The 21,418-nt window shown below is 41.9% G+C and overlaps 1 protein-coding gene across 2 annotated transcripts in view; it reads left to right on the top strand.

Annotated features, from left to right (window-relative positions):
* The window catches only part of NF1 (neurofibromin 1), a 5,218,972-nt gene that overhangs the window by 660,739 nt on the left and 4,536,815 nt on the right, over positions 1-21,418 (top strand). For both annotated transcript variants that reach the window (XM_044054637.1, XM_044054636.1), the window contains exon 3: positions 15,151-15,234. In XM_044054637.1, coding sequence (XP_043910572.1) covers positions 15,151-15,234 — 84 coding nt within the window. The remainder of the gene's footprint in view (positions 1-15,150; positions 15,235-21,418) is intronic.

Here is a 21,418-nt window from a genome sequence, read left to right as displayed (position 1 = left end):
TTGACAGATTTCAAAGAATTTTATGAAGAAACAATCAAAAACTTTCTAGAAATAAACTACACAGAAGATATTTCAAAAATATATGTCTGGGATTCGTTAAAAGCAGTTACATATGGAAAAATATTATCCTGGTGCATAAATAAAAGGAAGTTATGGAATAAACATATGCTAGACTTACAAAACAAAGCAGACAAATTGAAACTGGAAATACTAAAGGGTAATGCTACTCAAGTTCAAGAACTTATGCAAATCAATAAGAAGTATGCAGAATTGTTACATCTTAAGATTATGATTAACTTAGAAAAGATAAAAATAAACTCATGCTCTACTAATTCAGCACACCTGAGACACTTAACTAATAGAACAAAAAAAAAATAAAATCTAAGCAAATAAAAGAAATATTTATTCCCAATACTAACAAAAGAGTTACGGATCTAAATGATATTTTAGAAGCATTCAGACTTCAATTTAACATTGATAATTCCATAAACACTCAAGATATAGCTACTAAGGATATAAAAAATACTTGGAAAATAATATTCATATTAAATTAACACAAGAACAAATAGACATTATAAACAAACCAATCAATATGACAGAATTAAAATCACAAATTAAAAAGTTCAAGACAAATAAAACACCTGGGCCAAACAATATGCTACCAGAAATGTATAAATTAATACCCAATCAAGCCATATCCTTACTATTAAAAGTATATGATATAGCCAAGAAGGATTTGAACATACCACCCTCTTGGAAATATTCATTGATATCACCAATTATCAAACCAGATAAAGATGAGAAGCACTGCTCCTCATATAGGCCAATATCATTACTCAGTATAGACTATAAGATGTTTATGGCTATATACGCAGATAGGATCAAACACTTTCTTCCTTTCTTAATTCACAAAGATCAAACAGGCTTTAAGTAATACTAACATTAATAGACTATAGCAAGCATAAAGTCCTAGATTTAAATGTAATCTCATTAGATATTAATAAAGCTTTTGATTTGGTTAACTGGAACTTTCTTTCACTAGTTTTAAAAGAATATTATAACTTTCCTTCCAATTTTAATACTCGTATCCAAATACTATATGAAAAATCTACTGCATATGTTAAACTAGGATCACATAGATTAGGCCCTATAACAATCAATAAGGGAACTAAACAAGGTTGCCCTTTATCACCATTGTTATTTGCATTACTCATAGAACCCTTTGCAAATCAAATCAGATCAAACAATAACATAAAGGGCATTTGTATTAATAAAATGTTAAACCTTAAAATCCAACTCTTTGCTGATGACATACTTTTAACTCTCTCAGATGCCAATGAGTCTTTGAATGCTCTATTTAACTCCATGAATAAATTTCAAAATATTTAAGGCTTAAAATTTAATGAAAATAAAACTAAAATTATGCCCTGTAACTGTAAATATATATATATATATATATATATATATATATATATATATATATATATATATATATATATATATAAACAAAAGGTTTTCCAAATATATAGTAACGGAAAATAAATTATTATATCTGGGAATAAATCTGCTCAGTGAATTAACAGATTCTGTAATATTTAACTATAATAAAATACTAGACAAAATAGAACAAACAATTGGTTACTGGAATAAATGCATCTTTTCAACAGCAAACAGATGATATGTTATTAAAGTAATCATATTTCCCAAAATATTATACTTAATACAAAATTTTTCATTGCCACCTCCCAAATATATTATTCAAAGATGCAATAAACTAATTTTAAATTTTCTATGGTTTCCAAATAAACCCCGTATAGCCTTAAATAAACATTTACCAGATTGGGAAGACGGTGGAATTAATTTACCGGATATTGATTTATATATTACCTGATCTGTTATTAAAAATATAACACTATGGTTAAATAATTCATACACACCTATATGGAAACAAGCTCATGAGCAGATTTACATAGAAATCACTTAAATCACATACAAGACAACTTAACAGTAATATCATCACCCCTTGTATGGATGTTAAAATATTATTTTTTAGGGAAAAGGAATAATATTAATAAACTGCCATCAAACTATATAGGCTCTACACTTTCAATGTTCAAAACATATATAAACAAAATACCAAATATTAATTCTTGGATTTTTCTTATTTTCCCTATAGCTTTTACACCCAATATACTAGATACATCCCATATCTCCAAAATGAATATACTCAAGAAAAAAATCATTATTCTTTTGGCATCAACTTATAGAGAAAGGGAAAATACTAACAAATAGCTTACAATTATAATGTAAATAAAGATTACTGGTTGCTTTTACAAAATCTAAGACATTTTCTTATAAATAAAATAGAACAAATGCAACCTTCAGTTAGACATGAAGCTCCAAAACTTAATACCTTATTCTCATCACAAAGCAACCTTATCAGGGTACAGGTTATTTGTCTAATATTTATAAAATTGTTAAAACAAAATTATCATGAAAAATCATACTGGGATTATTATACTTTAATAGACAACCATCCTCCAATTGAAGAAGAAAAAAGTAATATTCTAAAATCTTCCAAGTTTTCTACATTGTCAAAATACTGGCAGTTATTCACTTGGAGATTTCTACACAGACATTTCTATACACCACATAGGCTAGCCAAAATTTATTCTATTGAAGATCAATGTTTGAGATGCCATACCAAGATAAAAGCAGATTGGCAGCATGTTTTTTATGAATGTATATGTCTCAATATGAACTGGAAGTCCATTAACTATTTTTTTCAGACTGTTTATAATGATAATTTTCAGTTAACAAAGTCTTTAATTTTATTCAACTCTCCTATTCCAAACTGTGTACCAAAAAAAGACACTAAAATCCTATGGTCACTATTGGCAATTTCACGTAAAATCATAACTATACACTGGGAAAATTAGGCTTCTCCTACGTTCAAGGAATTTGAGAATTTAACATCAGCAGTTGCTCATATGGAAAGAACAGAACTAAAAGATCTACTTCTTACTATTACTCTTGTACTAGAAATACTCAAAGATCGATGAAGATAAATCATAGTATGTTTCTAACTCTATATAATATAGAATTTCAATGTTATTTGCATAGACACCAATGTAAACAGTTATATAATAGTTTGAAGTTAGTAATGTTTTAGAATTGTAAATATGTTATTTATCTTTATTTCATGTAATGTTTTTTTATGACATCTTATTTGAAATAATAAAAAAAATTTAGTAAAAAAAAAAAAAAGAGAGAGAGAGATGCTAGCTATAGAGAATGCCCTGTCCACTTTCAGATACCTAATCTTTCCAGGGCAACTGTTAATAAAAACAGACAACACCACAGTTATGTGGTACATCAACAAGCGGGGGGAACCCATTCCTACTCACTCTGCAGGCTAGCCATGGCCCCGTGGAACATGGCCTTGGACATTCAAGTCCATCTGCAAGCTCAGTTCCTGACAGGCAAACAAAACTTACTGGCAGACTTGAGCAGAAATGTCCTAGAACCACATGAGTGGCAATTGGAGCACAGCACCTTTAACCTTCTGATCCAGAAATGGGGGACCCCAGAGGTGGATCTCTTTGCCTCCCCCTACAACCACCAGCTTAGCAAATTCTGCACCAGAAATCCTCACAGCAGGGCCTGGAAAGTGGATGCCCTATCTTTTCAATGGGTAAATCTCTCAGTCTATGCCTTTCCCCCTCTGCCCCTCCTTTTAAGAGTATTATTCAAGATAAAACAGGACAGACCAAGGAGAATTCTGATTGCCCCGGACTGGCCACGCCAACACTGGTACCCACTCCTGCACAGCCTAACATCGGTGCCACCCTGGCACCTACACCAGAATCCAACCCTCCTCTTTCAGCAGGAGGGACAGATTCTGCATCCACAACTGCAAACGCTAAATCTTGCAGCCTGGCTTATTCCTTGAATTCTCCCCCAGCGACCGTAAGTAAACAGGTGCTGGACATCATTCTTGAAGCCAGAAGACCCAGTACAAGAAAATCCTATGCTGATAAGTGGAAAAGGTTCTGTTCATGGATTCATTCTAAAGGAGAGGACACAACACTGCCCTCTCTGCCTCTTATCCTGTATTACTTAGCAGATCTGCTTCACAAAGGCCTGTCATTCTCCTCCATTGATACGTGCGTCAGCCATTTCTGCTCATTACAACACTGTGCCACCTCTCTTCTCGCACCCGTGTATTAAACAGTTCCTGAGAGGGACAACTAACTTAAGGCCACCGAGGAGTGCACCCACCCCTGCTTGGGACCTTGTACTGGAAAAGCTCATGCTTCCCCCCTTTGAACCTGCTGCATCAGCAGAGTTAAAATTCCTCTCTTGGAAAACAGCCTTGCTTCTAGCCATCACTTCAGCTAGAAGCATGTCTGAGGTACAAGCACTGATGGCTGTGGAACCCTTCATTATTTTTCATGCTGACAGGGTTTCCCTCAGGACTAACCCTTCCTTTATGCCTAAAGTGATGTCCAGTGTGGCTCTCAATCAATCCATCCATTTGCCGAACTTCTTCTCTAATCATCACAATAAAGGGGAAAGGATCCTGCCGTCCTTGGACGTGCACAGACCGCTCAGATTCTACCTTGATAGGACTAAGCCCTTCAGAAAATCTGACCAGCTACTAGTCTGCTTTGCAACAAGGGCAGAGGCGAAGGCCATTTCAAAACAAACTATTTCCAAATGGATAGCACACTGCATCCATTTTTATTACAAGCACCATGGGAATCCAACCCCTCATCGGGACAGAACACATTCCATTAGGGCAACATCTACCTCTACAGCATTTCTCAGTGGAGTCCCTACCAGGGACACCCTGGAGGCTGCTACCTGGAGTTCTGTACACACCTTCACCAAGCATTACCACCTTCCTATCTTTTCCAAATCCAGGGCAGGATTTTCTACAGCAGTCTTGCAAGGCATACTAGCCAGCCCTAATTCTTCTTGACTGCCTCCACCCTTCTTCAGCTTTGGGAATCCACCCAAGTGTGATGACTGCAACAGTGAAACACAAAGAACATAGTACAGTAGTGTACACTTACCATAAATGTAGATGTTTGAGTGTATTCACTGTTGCAGTCCTGGTTTCCCCTCTTTCCAGCCCCCTGTTTTTTTCTCTCCCCTATCAATGGCTATTACTAACCCTTCTGGACTATTGGTATTGGTATTTACTTTTTATTGGTGGTGTTTTCCCCACCATAACCTAGCTCCCTATTTGGGGAGCTCCTGACAGTTTGGGCAAGAAAAACAGATGTAATGGCGTCGGCTGCCTGTTTTTATACCCCTGACGACCTGACGTCAGTCCTGGAGTGACAGCATCTGATGCAAAAATACTAAGTTCCTGGTATTCTGGCTGACTGAGGGCTACCTGCAGGCAGATAACCCAAGTGTGATGACTGCAACAGTGAAAATATTCGAACATTTACATTTATGGTAAGTGTACACAGCTGTACTTTTTCTTGGTAGCTTCAATTTCTAGAAGGGTTCCTGACTTACAGGCCCTTGCGTGTATTCAGCCTTTCCTAGTCTTTCACAAGGATAAGTTGAGTTTAAGAAACACCTCTTCCTTTATGCCAAAGGCCGACTTTTTGATTTTTCCCTTAACCAAAGTGTTTAGCTCCATATCTTCTAGCGTAGCCCGCAATATAAGGGTGAAAAAATTCTTCACTGCTTAGATATACGTAGGCAACTTGGATTTTTTATCTGGACAGTTACTGGAACGTTTCTCCCTGGGCCTCCACTGAAAATTGTCTCGTTTGAAGTCTGACTTTCCCGGTAAACAAATGTTAACTAAATAAATTAAAATAAAATAAATTTCTGGTTAAACCACAGCAGTGATTTTCCTGAAAATTTAACTGCTCATTCTGCTAGGGCAATTCCTACCTCAGGAGCATTTCTGAAAGGTGTCAACACTAGATTATATTAGAAGCTGCTACTTGGTTACTTGGTCCTCTCTGTTAACACATTTACCAAACCTTATAAACTGGGGGGCTTTTTCAGAGCCAAAACTAGATTTGTGGGAGGTGTGTTGTGAAGGGCATCTTGGATTCTAGATGGACTTATTCTGTCCATACTGCTCAAAACTTTGGGAATTGTCCCATCTGTGAAGAAAATTGCAGCAGTCATCTTTTGAAGAACATACTACATTTTTTGTAGCTTAATCTTAATAGGAGATGTCCAGTAAATCACTATTGCCGATGTTCATCGTGTTGCACTGCTGCAGTCATTACACTTGGGTTATCCTGCCGTCAGGCGGTCCCTCAGTCGGCCCGAGTTCCAAAGTCTTGGTCTGGCGTCGGTTGCTGTCGCTTCTTCCCTGATGTTAGTGCGCCAGGGGTATACAAGATGCAGCCGACGACATTTTCCCCAGTCTTTCTTGCCGCGTGGTGCCCGAAGCAAAAGCAGTTCGCAAGTGCCGGTCGGCCGACTCCTGAGATTTTCATTCTGAATCCAGAACCGAAGTCTTCTACAAAGCTAAGTACCCCGTTGGGGAAACATTTTCTTGCCTCAGACCGATGTCAGTAAAAGTTAATAATTGTATTTCTTGTGGGAAGCAAATACCTCATAAGGATTTCCATTCTTATTGTATCCCATGCCTAGGCCCAGACCACGACGTCACAGGTTGTCGGTTTTGTGCTAGGTTTAACAAGCGCACTATTAAACATCGGTCTGATTTTGCCCAACATTATTTTGGCAGAAAATTCAATTACACCATGCCGTTGGAACAACCGACGACCGGAATTCACAAAAAGTGCAAAGACAAGGACAGGCATCCGAGGCCCAAAACTGACAAAGCCTCTTATAGGCCAGTCGCCAGTTCTCCGGTTTTCAGCGAGGCGCCTTCGCAGCCCCTGACGACCGCTTCTTTGGAACCACAGGCCGCCTCTGACTCCCACCTGGAAATGGCTGGGCCTTCAGATATACCAGATTTACGGCCTACAGAGACTATCCCTTCCGAGGGATCTGGAGTAGGTGAACAACCTGCAGCTTCAGAGGGTGTTTTCAGACCTACTCAGTTAACCATTAAATCTTCTGCTAAATCTAAAACCCCTTTAAAAACTAAGAAACAGCTTCTACATTCACCAGGACCAGGCCTCCATGCCTAAGAAACAGATGCTCAAAATGGCCGAAGACCTAATTACTCTGATCAGGGGATCCCACCCTCCACCTGATAAAAGGCCTAGACAGGATGCAGACTGATTCATCCGACCAGTTGTCCATCTCTTCAGATTCATCCTCAGACCAAGGATACTCTTTACCCCCTTATGAGGATTCCGATGCTGAGGAATCAATTCCTTCAGCCTTTCCACCAGAGGACTACTCCTTTGGGGAAACCTTACATACCATGAGGCAGCATTTCCATTGGGAGGGCCAGGATTACTCAGAATCCAAGAAAAGGCTCAGATTTCCTTTTATTACCTCAACACAGACCCCTAGCCATTCCGCCAGTGTTGGATATTGTGGATGATGTGTACTCAGAATCCAGTTTAAATCCAGATTCTTTACCTCCTGCTCCAGTTAAGCCAGACAGATACTACAGAGTCCCTGACTCTCACAAATTTCTTTATAAAAGCCCTGTTGCTGACCCTGAAACTATTTCCCAGGGCCCCAAAGGGGTAAAGGCCTCTACAGCAAAACATCCAGTCACCTCTGTCAGAGATTCAAGAGCATTAGTCAGATGGGGGAAGAAAGTATATACATCTGCAACTTTAGCAATGAGGGCCTTAAATTGCCAGTTTCACATGCTTAAATATCAGCAATATTTGATGTCTCAGTTGAAACAAAAAATGCTTCCAAATTCAGATCTTCCTAACTATAAGGAAATGCAGGATTTATTGCATGCAGCTGAACAAGTGGGAAAATATACTTTTGCAATGTGGTTTTGATTCATTAGAGGCCTCCTGTAGAGCAGCACTTACAGGGTCTGTCATTAGAAGACATGCTTAGTTAAAAGAGCAGACTTTACCAGATCATGTTAAAGCAAAACTATTGGACGCACCTTTGCAGCAGGATGTTTTATTTGGAGTTAAGGCAGAAGAGGTATTAAAGAAAATGGAGGATAAAGCAAAATCTATGCAAATGGTGAAGGATTTCTTACAGGTTCAGCCTCCTCGATTTAGCAGAAATTGGCCGACAAAAACTTGGTCCTTTCCAGTATCAGACAGACCTCAAAGGGGTAGATACAGACGTCCAAGAGGCAGAGGTCAACCACAAGGTACTTACAGGCCTCGACAATGGGGTGCTTCAACCCAGAAAGAAGGGGAAGACGGCCCTCAGCCTTATAAAAACAGTCCCAATGACTTTCCACTACAGCTGCCAAACGCTTCTCTCTTGGCAGCCCCCTTGGGGGGAAACTGGCACTTTTTAGTCACAATTGGCATATGATCACCAAAGACAAATGGGTTTTCAATATTGTATCTCAAGGTTACAGGTTCCACTTTCACACACTGCCAAGATTAAAAGGAATGCCAAATCTGCTACCAAATCAATGAGCAGAGGCTCAAAGACAAATTACAGCACTCATGGACATGAGAGCTATTAAAAAGGTACCAACACAGGTGCAAGGACAAGGATTTTACTCAAGACTTTCTGGTTCCCAGAAAGGACAAATCCTGGAGGCCCATTCTGGATCTTTCTTTTCTAAATACTTACCTGGATGTTCCAAAATTCAAAATGTTGACACTACAGCAGCTTCTTCCCATGCTGGGCAAGAAAGCTTGGCTTGTAACTTTGGACCTCAAGGAGGCATACCTGCATGTCCCTATCAGGCAAAATTGCAGAAGATACCTCAGATTTTTAGCAGGACTCTTTCTTGCCTCAGCCGATGTCAGAAAAAGTGAATAACTGTTTAACTTGTGGGAAACAAATACCTCATAAAGATTTCCACTCTTACTGCTTACCTTGTTTAGGCCCAGACCACGACGTAGCAGCTTGTCTAGCCTGTGCTTCTTTTAACCGACGGACGCTTAGACGTCGGTCGGAGTTTGCTGAGCAGTTTTTCGGTTCTGATTTTGCGTATATTATGCCGTCGGATCCTCCGACTACACAAATTGCCAAAAACGAAGAAAGGACCGACATCGCGGTCCGCGGTTTCGAAACCGGTTAAGCAAACGAGTGTCTCTGTTTCGGCGAAACAGAGCAAGCGGTCCTTGCTTCAGCCGAATCCATGCCTTCTACCGAGGCCTCTTCTAACCTGGTAGAATCGGCTTCTGAAATACAACCTGCTGTTGTGGTTTCACAGGAATTATCGGACACTATTCCCTTGGATGTATCAACCCCTGCACGTGGAGCTGCTAGGCCTCCTGCAGCCATGTCCATTAAGGCTTTTGCCAGGGCTAAAGCAGCCAAAACTACTAAGTCTGTGCCTGTTAAGCCCCCCTCTCACAGGCCCAGCTCCAGTTCCCAAATGCTTTCTCTGGCAGAGGATCTCATCTCTTTAATAAGGGGATCCCAACCTCATCCACACAGGGCCTCGCAGCCACCTCCAGAGAAGAGACCTAGAGCAGAGCCCCCTGAGCCAGTGTCCACGGATGATTCCTCTGATGATTCAGACAATACAGACCCTCCAGAGGCTCCTTATTCTCCTTACGAAGACTCTGATGCTGAAGAGTCGATTCCTTCTTCCTCTCCACCTGAGGAATTTTCCTTTGGGGAAACTTTACATGCCATGAGGGAACAATTTCAGTGGCAGGGCCAAGATTTCTCAGACTCCAGGAAAAGGCTTAGGACCTTTTTGCATTTACCACAACATAGGCCTTTAGCTATACCTCCAGTTCTTTCTGTTGTAGATGATGCATTTAATGATGCTTGTACTGCTTCTGATTCTTTACCTCCAGCCCCTGCTAAGCCAGACAGGTTCTACAGGGTCCCGGACACACATCACCATTTATACAAGGCTCCTTTTGCAGATCCCGAGACTATCTCCCAGGGGCCTAAGGCAGTAGCATCTACCTCTGTTAAAAATCCCCTCCCCTCTGAAAGGGAATCCAGGTCCTTAGAGAGATGGGGTAAAAAAGTATACACCTCTGCTACTCTGTCAGCTAGGGCCTTGAACTGTCAGTTTCATATGATCCAATATCAGGAGTTTATGCTTGATCAGTTAACTAAGAAACTGTCCTCTGATGATTCTTTAGATAAGAAATATGTTCTGGAAATGGTGCATAACATTCAGCAAGTTAGTAACCATTCTTTAAAATGCGGCTATGATGCACTGGAGGCTTCCTTTAGATCAGCCATGACTGGCACAGTTATCAGAAGGCATGCATGGTTGAAAGAACAGGCCTTGCGGACCATGTCAAATCAAAACTATTAGATGCTCCCATGGACAAGGTCAATTTATTTGGTTCTCCTGCTCAGCAGGTACTGAAGAAAATGGAAGAGAAGGCAAAATCTGTACAAACAGTGAAAGATTTCTTACAGGTCCAACCTCCAAGGTTTAGCAGGAACTGGCCCTCCAAAAATTGGTCCTTTCCAGACTCCTCTAAAGCACAGAGAGGCAGGAATAGGCGTTCGAGGCAGAAATCAATCCAGGGGTGCCTACAGGGACGCCAGTGGCAGGGCAACAACCAGCGAGGCGCAGACACAGCCACTACCACTGCAACAGGACAATCACAGTGACTTGGCTCTGGCACCGCCTACCAGGGAACAGCTAGCAGCACCCTTAGGCGGAAAGCTAGCCTTATTTTCAAAGAACTGGCATTACATCACAAGGGACAAGTGGATTTTGCAAACTATAGACCAAGGTTACAGGTTTCATTTCCATACTCTACCAGGAAAAAGAGGAATGCCAAACCTACCACCAAATCAAAAGATAGAAGCTCTAAAACAAATAGCTCAATTACTAAGAATGAGAGCTGTGGAAAAGGTACCATCTATGGAACAAGGAAAGGGATTTTACTCCAGACTCTTCCTGGTACCAAGAAAACAGAAAAAATGGAGGCCTATTCTCGCCCTGTCCGCTTTAAACACATTCCTCATTGTTCCAAAATTCAAAATGCTGACCCTACAGCAGCTTCTTCCCATGCTGGGCAAGGAGTCTTGGCTGGTAACTTTAGATCTCAAGGAGGCATACCTGCACGTCCCCATACGACCAAATTGCAGAAGATACGTCAGATTTCTTGCAGGATCAGAACATTATCAATTCTCAGCATTGCCCTTTGGCTTATCTACTGCGCCCAGAGTGTTCACGAAATGCCTGGCATCAGTAATCGCTCATTGCAGACTTCAGGGAATCCAAATTTATCCCTACCTGGACGACTGCCTGATACAAGCGAACAACAAAACAAGCTAACAGAAGACTTACAAAGAGTCATTTACTTGCTGCAAGCCCTGGGATATACAGTCAATATAAAAAAGTCAAGGCTGATACCATCCCAAAGAATAACCTTTTTAGGTGCAGAGCTGGACACATCAAAGCAGATGGCATTCCTAACTGGGGAAAAACAAGAACAACTTCCTCTCTACTTCTTGGCATTAACAAAGCAGAACTATCTAACAGCAAGAAAAGTACTGCAAGCCCTGGGCTTCATGGCATCCTGCATAATTCTGGTCCCTCATGCCAGACTGCATATGAGAAAGCTACAGTGGTACCTGAAGAATTTATGGTCTCAACACAGACACAGCCTAGAAACCAAAATTCCACTTATACCATGCCTGAAGCAAGAGTTCCTATGGTGGGCTCAGGCCTGTCAATCAAACGCAGGTTTGCCCTTCTACAGCATTCAAACAAGCCAAACCATCACAACGGATGCCGCAGACCTTGGTTGGGGGGCCCACATGCTGGACAAGTGCATACAAGGCCTATGGACTCAAGATCAGCTGCACCTGCACATAAATCTAAAGGAAATGCTAGCAGTAAAATTGGCTATCCAGATATTCAGACCATTCCTCCAAGAAGGACAGTTGATGATAAGGACAGACAACACCACAGTTATGTGGTACATCAACAAACAGGGAGGCACACTTTCATACCCTCTATGCCGGATGGCACTGGACCTATGGAATGTGGCCCTGAGCTACAACATTCAGTTACAAGCAATTTTTGTACCGGGAAAAGAAAACATTCTAGCAGACATATTAAGCAGAACTACCACGGATGCCCACGAATGGATGCTACACCCGGACATCTTCAAAGCCATCACAAGAAAATGGGGACTACCACAAATAGACTTATTTGCATCCCCACTCAATCACCAGCTCAAGAAATTCTGCACAAGGACGTACCACCCACTTGCTTGGAAGGTGGACTCCCTATCTTTCAGTTGGAAAAACCTGACAGCATATGCGTTCCCACCACTTCCTTTGATGCACAAGGTGCTATTGAAGATCAAAGAGGAACGTCCAAGGATCATTCTGATAGCTCCAGACTGGCCAAGACAACATTGGTACCCATTACTGAGGAGCATGTCTCGGGAACAAATGTGGACACTACCCCTGATCCCATTGCTGTTAACACAGAACAGCTACAACATCCTGCATCCAAACCTGAAAACTCTGCAGCTGACTGCCTGAAACATTACATAAGAGCAACTAACCCAAATTTATCCCAAAGGGTTAAAGACATTATCCTTGAGGCTCGCAGACCTTCAACAAGAAAGAATTATGCAGCAAAATGGAAAAGATATCTAATTTGGAGTACTGCAAAGGGAAAGATCGTCACTGGTAAACATAGCCAACATCCTGGAGTACTTGGCAGAGCTCTTCCATACAGGCCTGTCCTATTCTTCCATCAAGATACACGCATCAGCTATTTCGGCAGAATACAGCTTGGATCCCCCTGTCTTCTCACATCCTCTGCTCAGGCAGTTTCTGAGAGGAATTAAAATGTAAAACCTCCTAGGAAACCACCATTGCCAGCATGGGACTTGAACTTTGTGCTAGAAAAATTGACACTTCCTCCTTTCGAACCAGCAGCAACAGCAGAATTACAATACTTGTCCTGGAAGACTGCTTTCCTGCTGGCAATCACCTCAGCAAGAAGGGTTTCTGAACTACAGGCATTAATGGCAGTGCAACCCTTCCTGATCTTCCATCAAGACAGAGTGTCCATGAGAACAAATCCTACATTTATGCCTAAGGTGGTATCCAGAGTGTCTTTAAACCAGGCCATCCACCTACCTACATTCTTACCCAACCCACAGAACAGGGGAGAAAGACTGTTGCATACCTTGGATGTGCATAGACAATTACGCTACTACCTGGACAGGACCAAGTGCAATAGAAAAACTGACCAGCTTCTGGTAGCATATGCAACAGGAAGGGAAGGAAAAGCAATTTCAAAACAGACAATCTCCAAGTGGACAGGAAATTGCATTAGATTTTGTTACTCCTTCCATGGAAAGAAAACTCCAGAGAACATCAGGCCTCACTCCACAAGGGCTACAGCCACTACTACAGCTTTCTTACGAGGGGTGGCTACCAAGGACATTATAGAGGCTGCTACTTGGACCTCCGTGCATACATTTGCCAAGCATTATAATTTACCTTTATACTCTAGATCCCGAGCAGGTTTTGCCACTGCTGTTTTGCAAGGGATCCTAACTACACCATAATCTCTCTTCTTTCCTCCTCCCCTAGTTTGGCTATGGTATATTCTACCCATTTGTAAGGACTGCAGATGCATCCTTGAAGGACATAGTACAGTTTTGTACCTACCATAAATGTAGATGTCCGATAGGAATGCATCTGCAGTCAGGATTACCCACCCGCCTTCCCCTCTGTGGTACTCCTAGGGTATTTGCCATCTTTCAGCTAGCTTGGGGGTATCTATTATGGTGTATTTGTTTGTATATATGTACATACATGCTTATTTTATGTGTTTGCTCTCTACTATTTGGAAACATTGGCATTTATCCAAATTTAGCCATCCAAGAGGGCGCCTGGCATCTGGGGCAAGAAACACTGAGGAAAATGGCGTCGGCTGATGCCTTTATACCCGAAGAACTGCAGCTATGACATCGGGTGAAGTGCGACACCAGCCGAAGCCAGACCCAGACTTTGGAATCCGGCCGACCGAAGGGCTGCCTGACGACAGGACAACCCCATTTGTAAGGACTGCAGATGCATTCCTATCGGACATCTACATTTATGGTAGGTACAAAACTGTACTTTTTGTACCTGCCATAAATGTAGATGTTTGAGTGTATACACTGCTGCAGTCTAGGTTACCCTCCCTCCTTCCCCTCTTACTTGCTAGTACTTACCTAACCCTTTTACCCTTTAGGGAGTATTTGCTGGTAACTGAAAGTTTTTTATTGCTTTTCTTATGTATGTTTTATTAGCAATTTACATTGCCTACCTTTTTGGGGGCACCTGACATCTGGGGTAAGAAAAACTGAAGAAAATGGTGTCGGCTGCATCTTATATACCCCTGGCGCACTGACGTCAGGGAAGAAGCGACAGCAACCGACGCCGGACCAAGACTTTGGAACTCGAGCTGACTGAGGGACCGCCTGACTGCAAGATAACCCAAGTGTAATGACTGCAGCAGTATATACACTCGAACATCTACATTTATGGTAGGTACAAAACTGTACTTTCATGTAACCCCCCCCCATTTAAGTCACTTGCTGTGGCCTGGGTGAAATATCTGTCTTGTTTCCCACCTCTTTATTTTAGGATGTAGCACTATAGGTTTCAGCCTCCTACCTTAGGGGTAAGAAAGCTCTGGGTTTTGGTACATCCCTGTTGTCCCTCTTATACTAGTGTATAAGCTCATTATTTGGGTGGATATACGGTGTACAGAAGGAACATGAGCTTTGTAGACTGGTTATACAAGTAGGTATCCTGTCAGATATGTCTCTCTTGTCAAAAATATTGCAACAGTGATCTATTCTTTCATCTTCCATTATGGTAAATTGCCTATTCAACTTCATTGTCTAGATAAAATAATAAACTCCTCTTGTGAATGTGTAGTTGTCACCAAATTGTGCATATTTATGGTCAAAAAGAAGTGTAAAAGTATTCCAAGCTTTGCTGCTTGAAAGTGTATATTTCAAGTTTAAGTATTTTAAAAATAAATGAATGTTAGTTAAGGATATTTGTTAGTTAAACGCTAGACTTGAAATTGTTGAAGCTTCCGGATCTAAAGACATATGTTGTTTGTTTTCCTTTCAGAGAATATTTGGAGAAATTGCAGAGAAAAATTTATACCTTTCACAGCTGATTATATTGGACACGCTGGAGAAATGTCTTGCAGGGGTAAGAGAGCAAAATAATATGAATAATGTGATTCTCTTTCATTATGGTAACATTTAAACTTTCAAGTTGGGCAGCAATTTTTTAAATTTCTATATAGTTGTTTTTTGAGTCCACAATAACACATTGGGCGTTGCATTGCTTATGTATACCTAGTTGTCTGTCAGAGACTGTCTTTTCTGTGGATTGCTGTTTCTCAGGATCAAAGGTAGCATGGAGCAAACTGGAATATGTAAGAGAATATGACACCTACCTATGCATCCTAAGCAGGTTTAAGAGCTGCAGTAGTTTATTGCAGGAAATGCCTTACCCAGTAGAGAAATTCTGGCTAGAAAAGGGACATGAGTGACAAACTCGTACCTTAATCATCTTTATGAAATCCCATTTCAGCTAGTGACTTAAGAACACTTGCATTAAACCCAAATCATATAATTTGTGTTGGTGACATTGCGTCAAACATTTGTGACTGTATTGACTTCCAAGACTGCTGTAAACTGAGCAACAGGTTAATTAGAGCCCTCATATGTTCATGGGTGTATACTAGGATAATGACCACCAGGACCCTTATAAGCCTAGCCGTGCAACCCAAATGTGACCCACAAATTTGATAAATGTAGGGGTTAATTTACTGACTGCCTCGCTCCTTAAGATACATAGGAGCCAGACCAGGGGTGAATTTCTGCTTACCCATCCACTGATCCAAGTTGCACATAAACAGGGATGGGGAAACAACTTTGCTTCACACGGATCGGGGAGCCTATTCCAGACCATATCAGTCTCCAGCATGTCCTATTTATGTTGCAAGCAAAATTTAGGTCTTTCGATCCTAGTAATTGCGATGCTCTTTGTTTTGGGAAAACAGGGTGCAAGGAATGCTTTCATGCCAGGCAAAGGTCACCTGTCAGAAGTCTGTATGATACTGAGTAAAGAGACGGGGCTTTGAGGCAGTCAGCATTGGACTTTGTGTTTGCTCCCTGTATTCTTTTTGATACATGGTATTTTAAACTATTCATGAGGCATCCTGGGATGTTATGGGGGTCCATTAGGCATTGTTTTAGTAAGTGCAAGCCAGTACATGCTCCCTAGTTATAGTTGGACGGGTTATGTTTGAGTTTATTTTTAGGGGAGTGGTTGGGGGTGAGAAGGGGATAAAGATGGAACTGAATTTGTCCAGTAAGTGGTTTACTGTATCACTGGGCTCTCTGAATTTGTTAGTCAAACACCAGCTCAGCACTTTGCTGTGTGCCACCTTTGAGGTTTCTGACATAGGTGTTGAAGGCCTTATGGTTATTTTTCACCAGGGAGGCTGTCTTAACCTCATAGTTGGCTTCACTTGACTTTTGTGGAGGATCAAAGATGTTTTTAAACGTAGAACAGACCAAGAAGGAAAATAGTTTGCTCAACAGAAACTGAGCTGGCATGTTGAAGTGGACTCTGCTTCTTAGTCTTCTCACAGTATCAAAGTCCATACAGAAACTTTGCAAATTAAGGATTTGGGGTGCTCTCTTCTGTCTCTTCATCAATGGTTGGGTCTCCGGGTCTGACCTCTTATCAGACTTGGACCACATCAGAATTTGGATCCATAGCTCAGGTTCCTCCCCTTACCCATAATCCCCTCCTGGCCCTGAAGTTGCCTCAGATCTCGTTTGCTGCTCTTTCAGTACAGACATGGTCTCCACTGCTCAGGCTTGCCTTCGCTAATTACTGATCTTTATTTTTTTTTTTGTACACGTTTGAAGATTTTTGATTTTTATAGTCTTGTAAGGATTTAGATAATGTTACTTCTCACCCCCTTAACTTATTAACTATTTGGAAGCTACCAAGTTAGATTGTTTTCTCTTTCTCTCATGTCTTTAGTGCTGTTGCTGTCAGCTAATAGTTTTGTATAGTAGTGCAGTGTTATTTAGGTCTTAGGTTGCTAGTGGTTATATTAGCTTGTAGTACGACTATTTAGTTGTGGCGTATTTTCTTCTCTCATTTTGTTTAGTGTTTGTGATGCCTGGGATTTTTTTCTTGTAGGGTGGCCGACAAACCATCAGGCTTCAAAACATGCGTGGCCTGTAGCCACAAAGATACCAAATTTGGACTAACACGCCAAGTGTGAGTATGGCCTTGGAGCTGCCTAACTAGGCGAACAGTGCTCCATCTGCATTGCATTTGATCTTCAGGCAATTAGAGTTCAGTTGCTTCTTCAGCTCTGAAATTCCACAAAGTCTTTGGATCGGATCCCCACATATCGGAACCATCAGTTGTTGGATCCAGCATACCTCTGCTACCAGAGGCTAGACTTTCCTAAGAGATGAATTCCCCAAGGATGCGTTCTCGATGTTCTTCGTGTTTCACTGTTGCAGTTGTTACATTTGGGTAATCCTGCTGGCAGTTTGCCCTCAGTCGGCCTGAATTCCAAAGTCTTGGGTCCTGCGTCGGTTGCTGTCACCTCTTCCCTGATGTCAGGTTGTCAGGAGTATAAAACAGACAGCCAATGCCATTTTCTTCAGTCTTTCTTGCCATGCGGTGCCTGAAGCAGAAGCAGTTTGCCAGTGCCGGTCGGCCGACTCTTGAGATTTTCATGTTCGAGTTTCAGATCCAAAGTCATCATTAAAAGCCAAGTACCCCGTTGGGGAAACTTTTTTCTTGCTCCAGACCGATGTCAGAAAAAGTTAATAATTGTATTTCTTGTGGGAAGCAAATACCTCACAAGGACTTTCATTCTTACTGTATTCCTTGCCTAGGCCCTGACCACGACGTTTCAAGTTGTCGGTTTTGTGCTAGATTTAACCAACGCACTATTAAGCATTGGTACGATTTTGCATTAAGCTATTTTGGGCGCAGATTTAATTATACAATGTTGTCGGATAGCCATCCGACTACCGGAGTTCACAAAAAATGCAAAGAAAAGGAAAAAGACAGGCAACCGAGGTCCAAAACCGACTATGAAGCTTCTCCTAAGCCAGTCACCGGTTCTCTGTGAGGCACTTTTGCAGCCTCTGACGCCCGCTACTTTAGTCTCACAGGCTGCTACCGACTCCCACGTGGAGTCGGTAAGGCCGCAGGAAACTCAAGGTATCGGAACCTCGGAAACTATTCCCTCAGATGGGTCCGGAGCCGCTGAGCAGGCACAGGCTTCTGAGGGTGTTTTCAGGCCTCAACATTTTTATATTAAACTGACGCCAGCAACAAAAACAAGGTCAAAAACAACTTGGGTCTAAAAAACCGATGCATGAGCCACGTGCTCAGGCCCCTATGCCTAAAAAACAGATTATCAAAATGGCTGAGGATTTAATTACCTTGATCAGGCCCCCCCCCCGCTAAGAGGCCTAGGCAAGGCACTGATTATGAATCTTCAGATCAGGTTTCCATTTCTTCTGATTCTTCTTATCCTGAATTTTCTATTCCACCCTATGAGGATTCTGATGCAGTGGAAGCCGTCCCATCTGCATCTCCTCCTGAGGATTACTCTTTTGGAGAGACTTTGCATACTTTAAGGGAACATTTTCACTGGAAGAGTCACAACTTCTGAATGAAAAAAGAGGCTTAGGGATTTCCTCCTTCTTCCTCAGCATAGTTCTTTGGCAATACCTCCTGTATTAGACATTGTTGATGATGTGTTCTCGGAATCAAGCATGGTTGCTGATTCCCTGCCTCCGGCACCTAGTAAGCCAGACAGATATTACAGGGTTCCTGAACCCCACAGACTTCTTTTCAAAAACCCTGCTGCTGATCCTGAAATGATTTATCAGGGTCCCACGGGTGTAAAGACCTCTACAGCCAAGAATCCTATCCCTTCTGATAGATTCCAGGGCGCTGGATAGATGGGGAAAGAAGGTTTGTACGTCTGCAACCTTGGCAAACAGGGCTTTAAACTGCCAGTTTCATATGCTTAAATATCAACAGCATGTTATGGGCTTACTGAAACAGAAAATGATGTTGATTTCTGATTGTGTGGAAAATAGAGTTACATGAATTATTGCATTCAGCAGAACAAGTAGGAAAGCATACTTTGCAATGTGGTTTTGATTCCTTGGAGGCCTCTTGTAGGGCCTGCCGTTACTGGATCTGTGATAAGAAGGCATGCCTGGCTCAAGGAGCAAAATCTGCCTGATCATGTTAAAGCTAAATTGTTGGATGCTTCTTTGCAGCATGATACTCTGTTTGGTAATAAGGCAGAAGAGGTTTTAAAGAAAATGGAAGACAAAGTTAAATCTATGCAAACTGTAAAAGATTTCTTGCAAGTGCAGCCACCCAGGTTCAGTAGACACTGGCCTATTAAAAATTGGTCCTTTCCTTTGTCCAACAGAGCCACTTAGGGCAAATCCAGGTGCTCAAAAGGCTCCAGATATCAATCACAGGGTTCTTGCAGGTCAAAGCAATGGGGTGCCTCCACCTCCAAGTCTGGAGGAAACCAAGCACAACCCTACAGTAAGCAGTCTCAATGACTTTCCTCTAACATCACCAAGCACTTGTCTTTTGGCAGCCCCTTGGGGGGAAAACTAGCACTTCATGCTCAAACTTGTCAGTTAATTACCCAGGACAAGTGGGTATTAACCATAGTATCCCAGGGGTACAGATTTCATTTCCATACTTTGCCAATTCTAAATGGATGGCCGGATCTGCCACAAAACCTGTGGGCAGAGGCCCAGAAACAAGTTATGTCCCTCATGGATATGGGGGCTGTTTCAACCGGTACCAGAAAAGGAAAAAGGACAAGGTTTTTATTCAAGACTTTTCCTGGTACCCAGAAAAGACAATTCATGGCGTCCAGTACTGGACTTATTGATTTTGAACACGTTCCTGGACATTCCAAAATTCAAAATGCTGACTTTACAACAGCTGCTGCCTATACTAGGCAGGAATGCTTGGTTAGTAACTCTAGACTTAGAGGCATACCTGCATATCCCAATAAGGGAATCATGCAGAAGATACCTCCGCTTCAAAGCAGGTTTTGTGCATTACCAATTCTCTGCACTGCCCTTTGGCTTATCTACTGCGCCCAGGGTCTTTACAAAGTGCCTGGCACCAGTAATTTCATTCTGCAGACAAAGAAGCATTCAAATGTATCCTTATCTGGATGACTGTCTCATTCAAGCAGAGGACAAGGACACTCTTCTTCAGCATCTGGCATTTATAAAAAGGCTTCTAGCATGCCTAGGGTACACCATAAACGAAAAGAAATCACAACTGGTACCCTCTCAAATAATTACATTCCTGGGTGCAAGCTTGAATACAACTGCCCTGATAGCTTACCTCACGCCAGACAAAGGCAACTGACAATATACTTCAAACAAATGGCAACAAAAACCCAGTTACCTGCAAGACAAATTCTGCAGGCTTTGGGGTTCATGGCATCCTGCATTCTACTAATTCCATATGCGAGACTGCATATGAGGAAACTTCCATGGTACCCAAGATGTTTATGGAGTCAACATTGTCACAGTCTGGAAACACTGATTCCTCCCTTTCCCTGCCTACATCAGGAGTTTCTTTGGTGGGCAGAGACATGCCACCAAAACAAGGGACTGTCATTCACTCTACCCCCTGCCACCCAAACCCTAATTACAGACGCATCAGACTATGCTTGGGGGCCCCACCTGGCAGGGTGATGCATTCAGGGCAAATGGAGCCCAAACCAAATGCATCTGCATATCAACCAGAAAGAGATGCTAGCTGTTCAGAATGCCCTGACTGTCAAGGACTTACTTCATCCAGGGCAACTACTGATAAAGACGGACAACACCACAATAATGTGGTACATAAACAAGCAGAGGGGTACACATTCCTATCCCCTTTGCAGACTAGCCATGGCCTTGTGAAACACAGCCTTGACTTAACAAATACATCTTCAAGCTCAGTTCCTGCCAGGAAAGCAAAATACTCTGGCAGACGACCCAAGCAGAAATCTTATGGACCCGCACAAATGGAAACTGGATCCACAAATCTTCAGCATTTTAACACAGAAATGGAGGAGCCCAGACATAGATCTATTTGCCTCTCCCCACAAAAAAGCATGGAAAGTGGATGCCCTATCCTTCAGCTGGAAAAACCTATCAGTCTATGCCTTTCCCCCTCTGTCTCTACTCTCCAAGGTCTTACTAAAAGTCAAACAGGAAAAACCAAAAATGATCCTAGTCGCTCCGGACTGGCCTCGCCAGCACTGGTATCCACTTCTAAGGAATATGTCTTGGCTTCC

The sequence above is a fragment of the Protopterus annectens genome, chromosome 13.part0 (genome assembly GCF_019279795.1).
Source record: "Protopterus annectens isolate FY-2018-M chromosome 13.part0, PAN1.0, whole genome shotgun sequence".
Taxonomy (NCBI): Eukaryota; Metazoa; Chordata; order Ceratodontiformes; family Protopteridae; genus Protopterus; species Protopterus annectens.
This window is presented reverse-complemented; position numbering and strand designations above follow the sequence as displayed.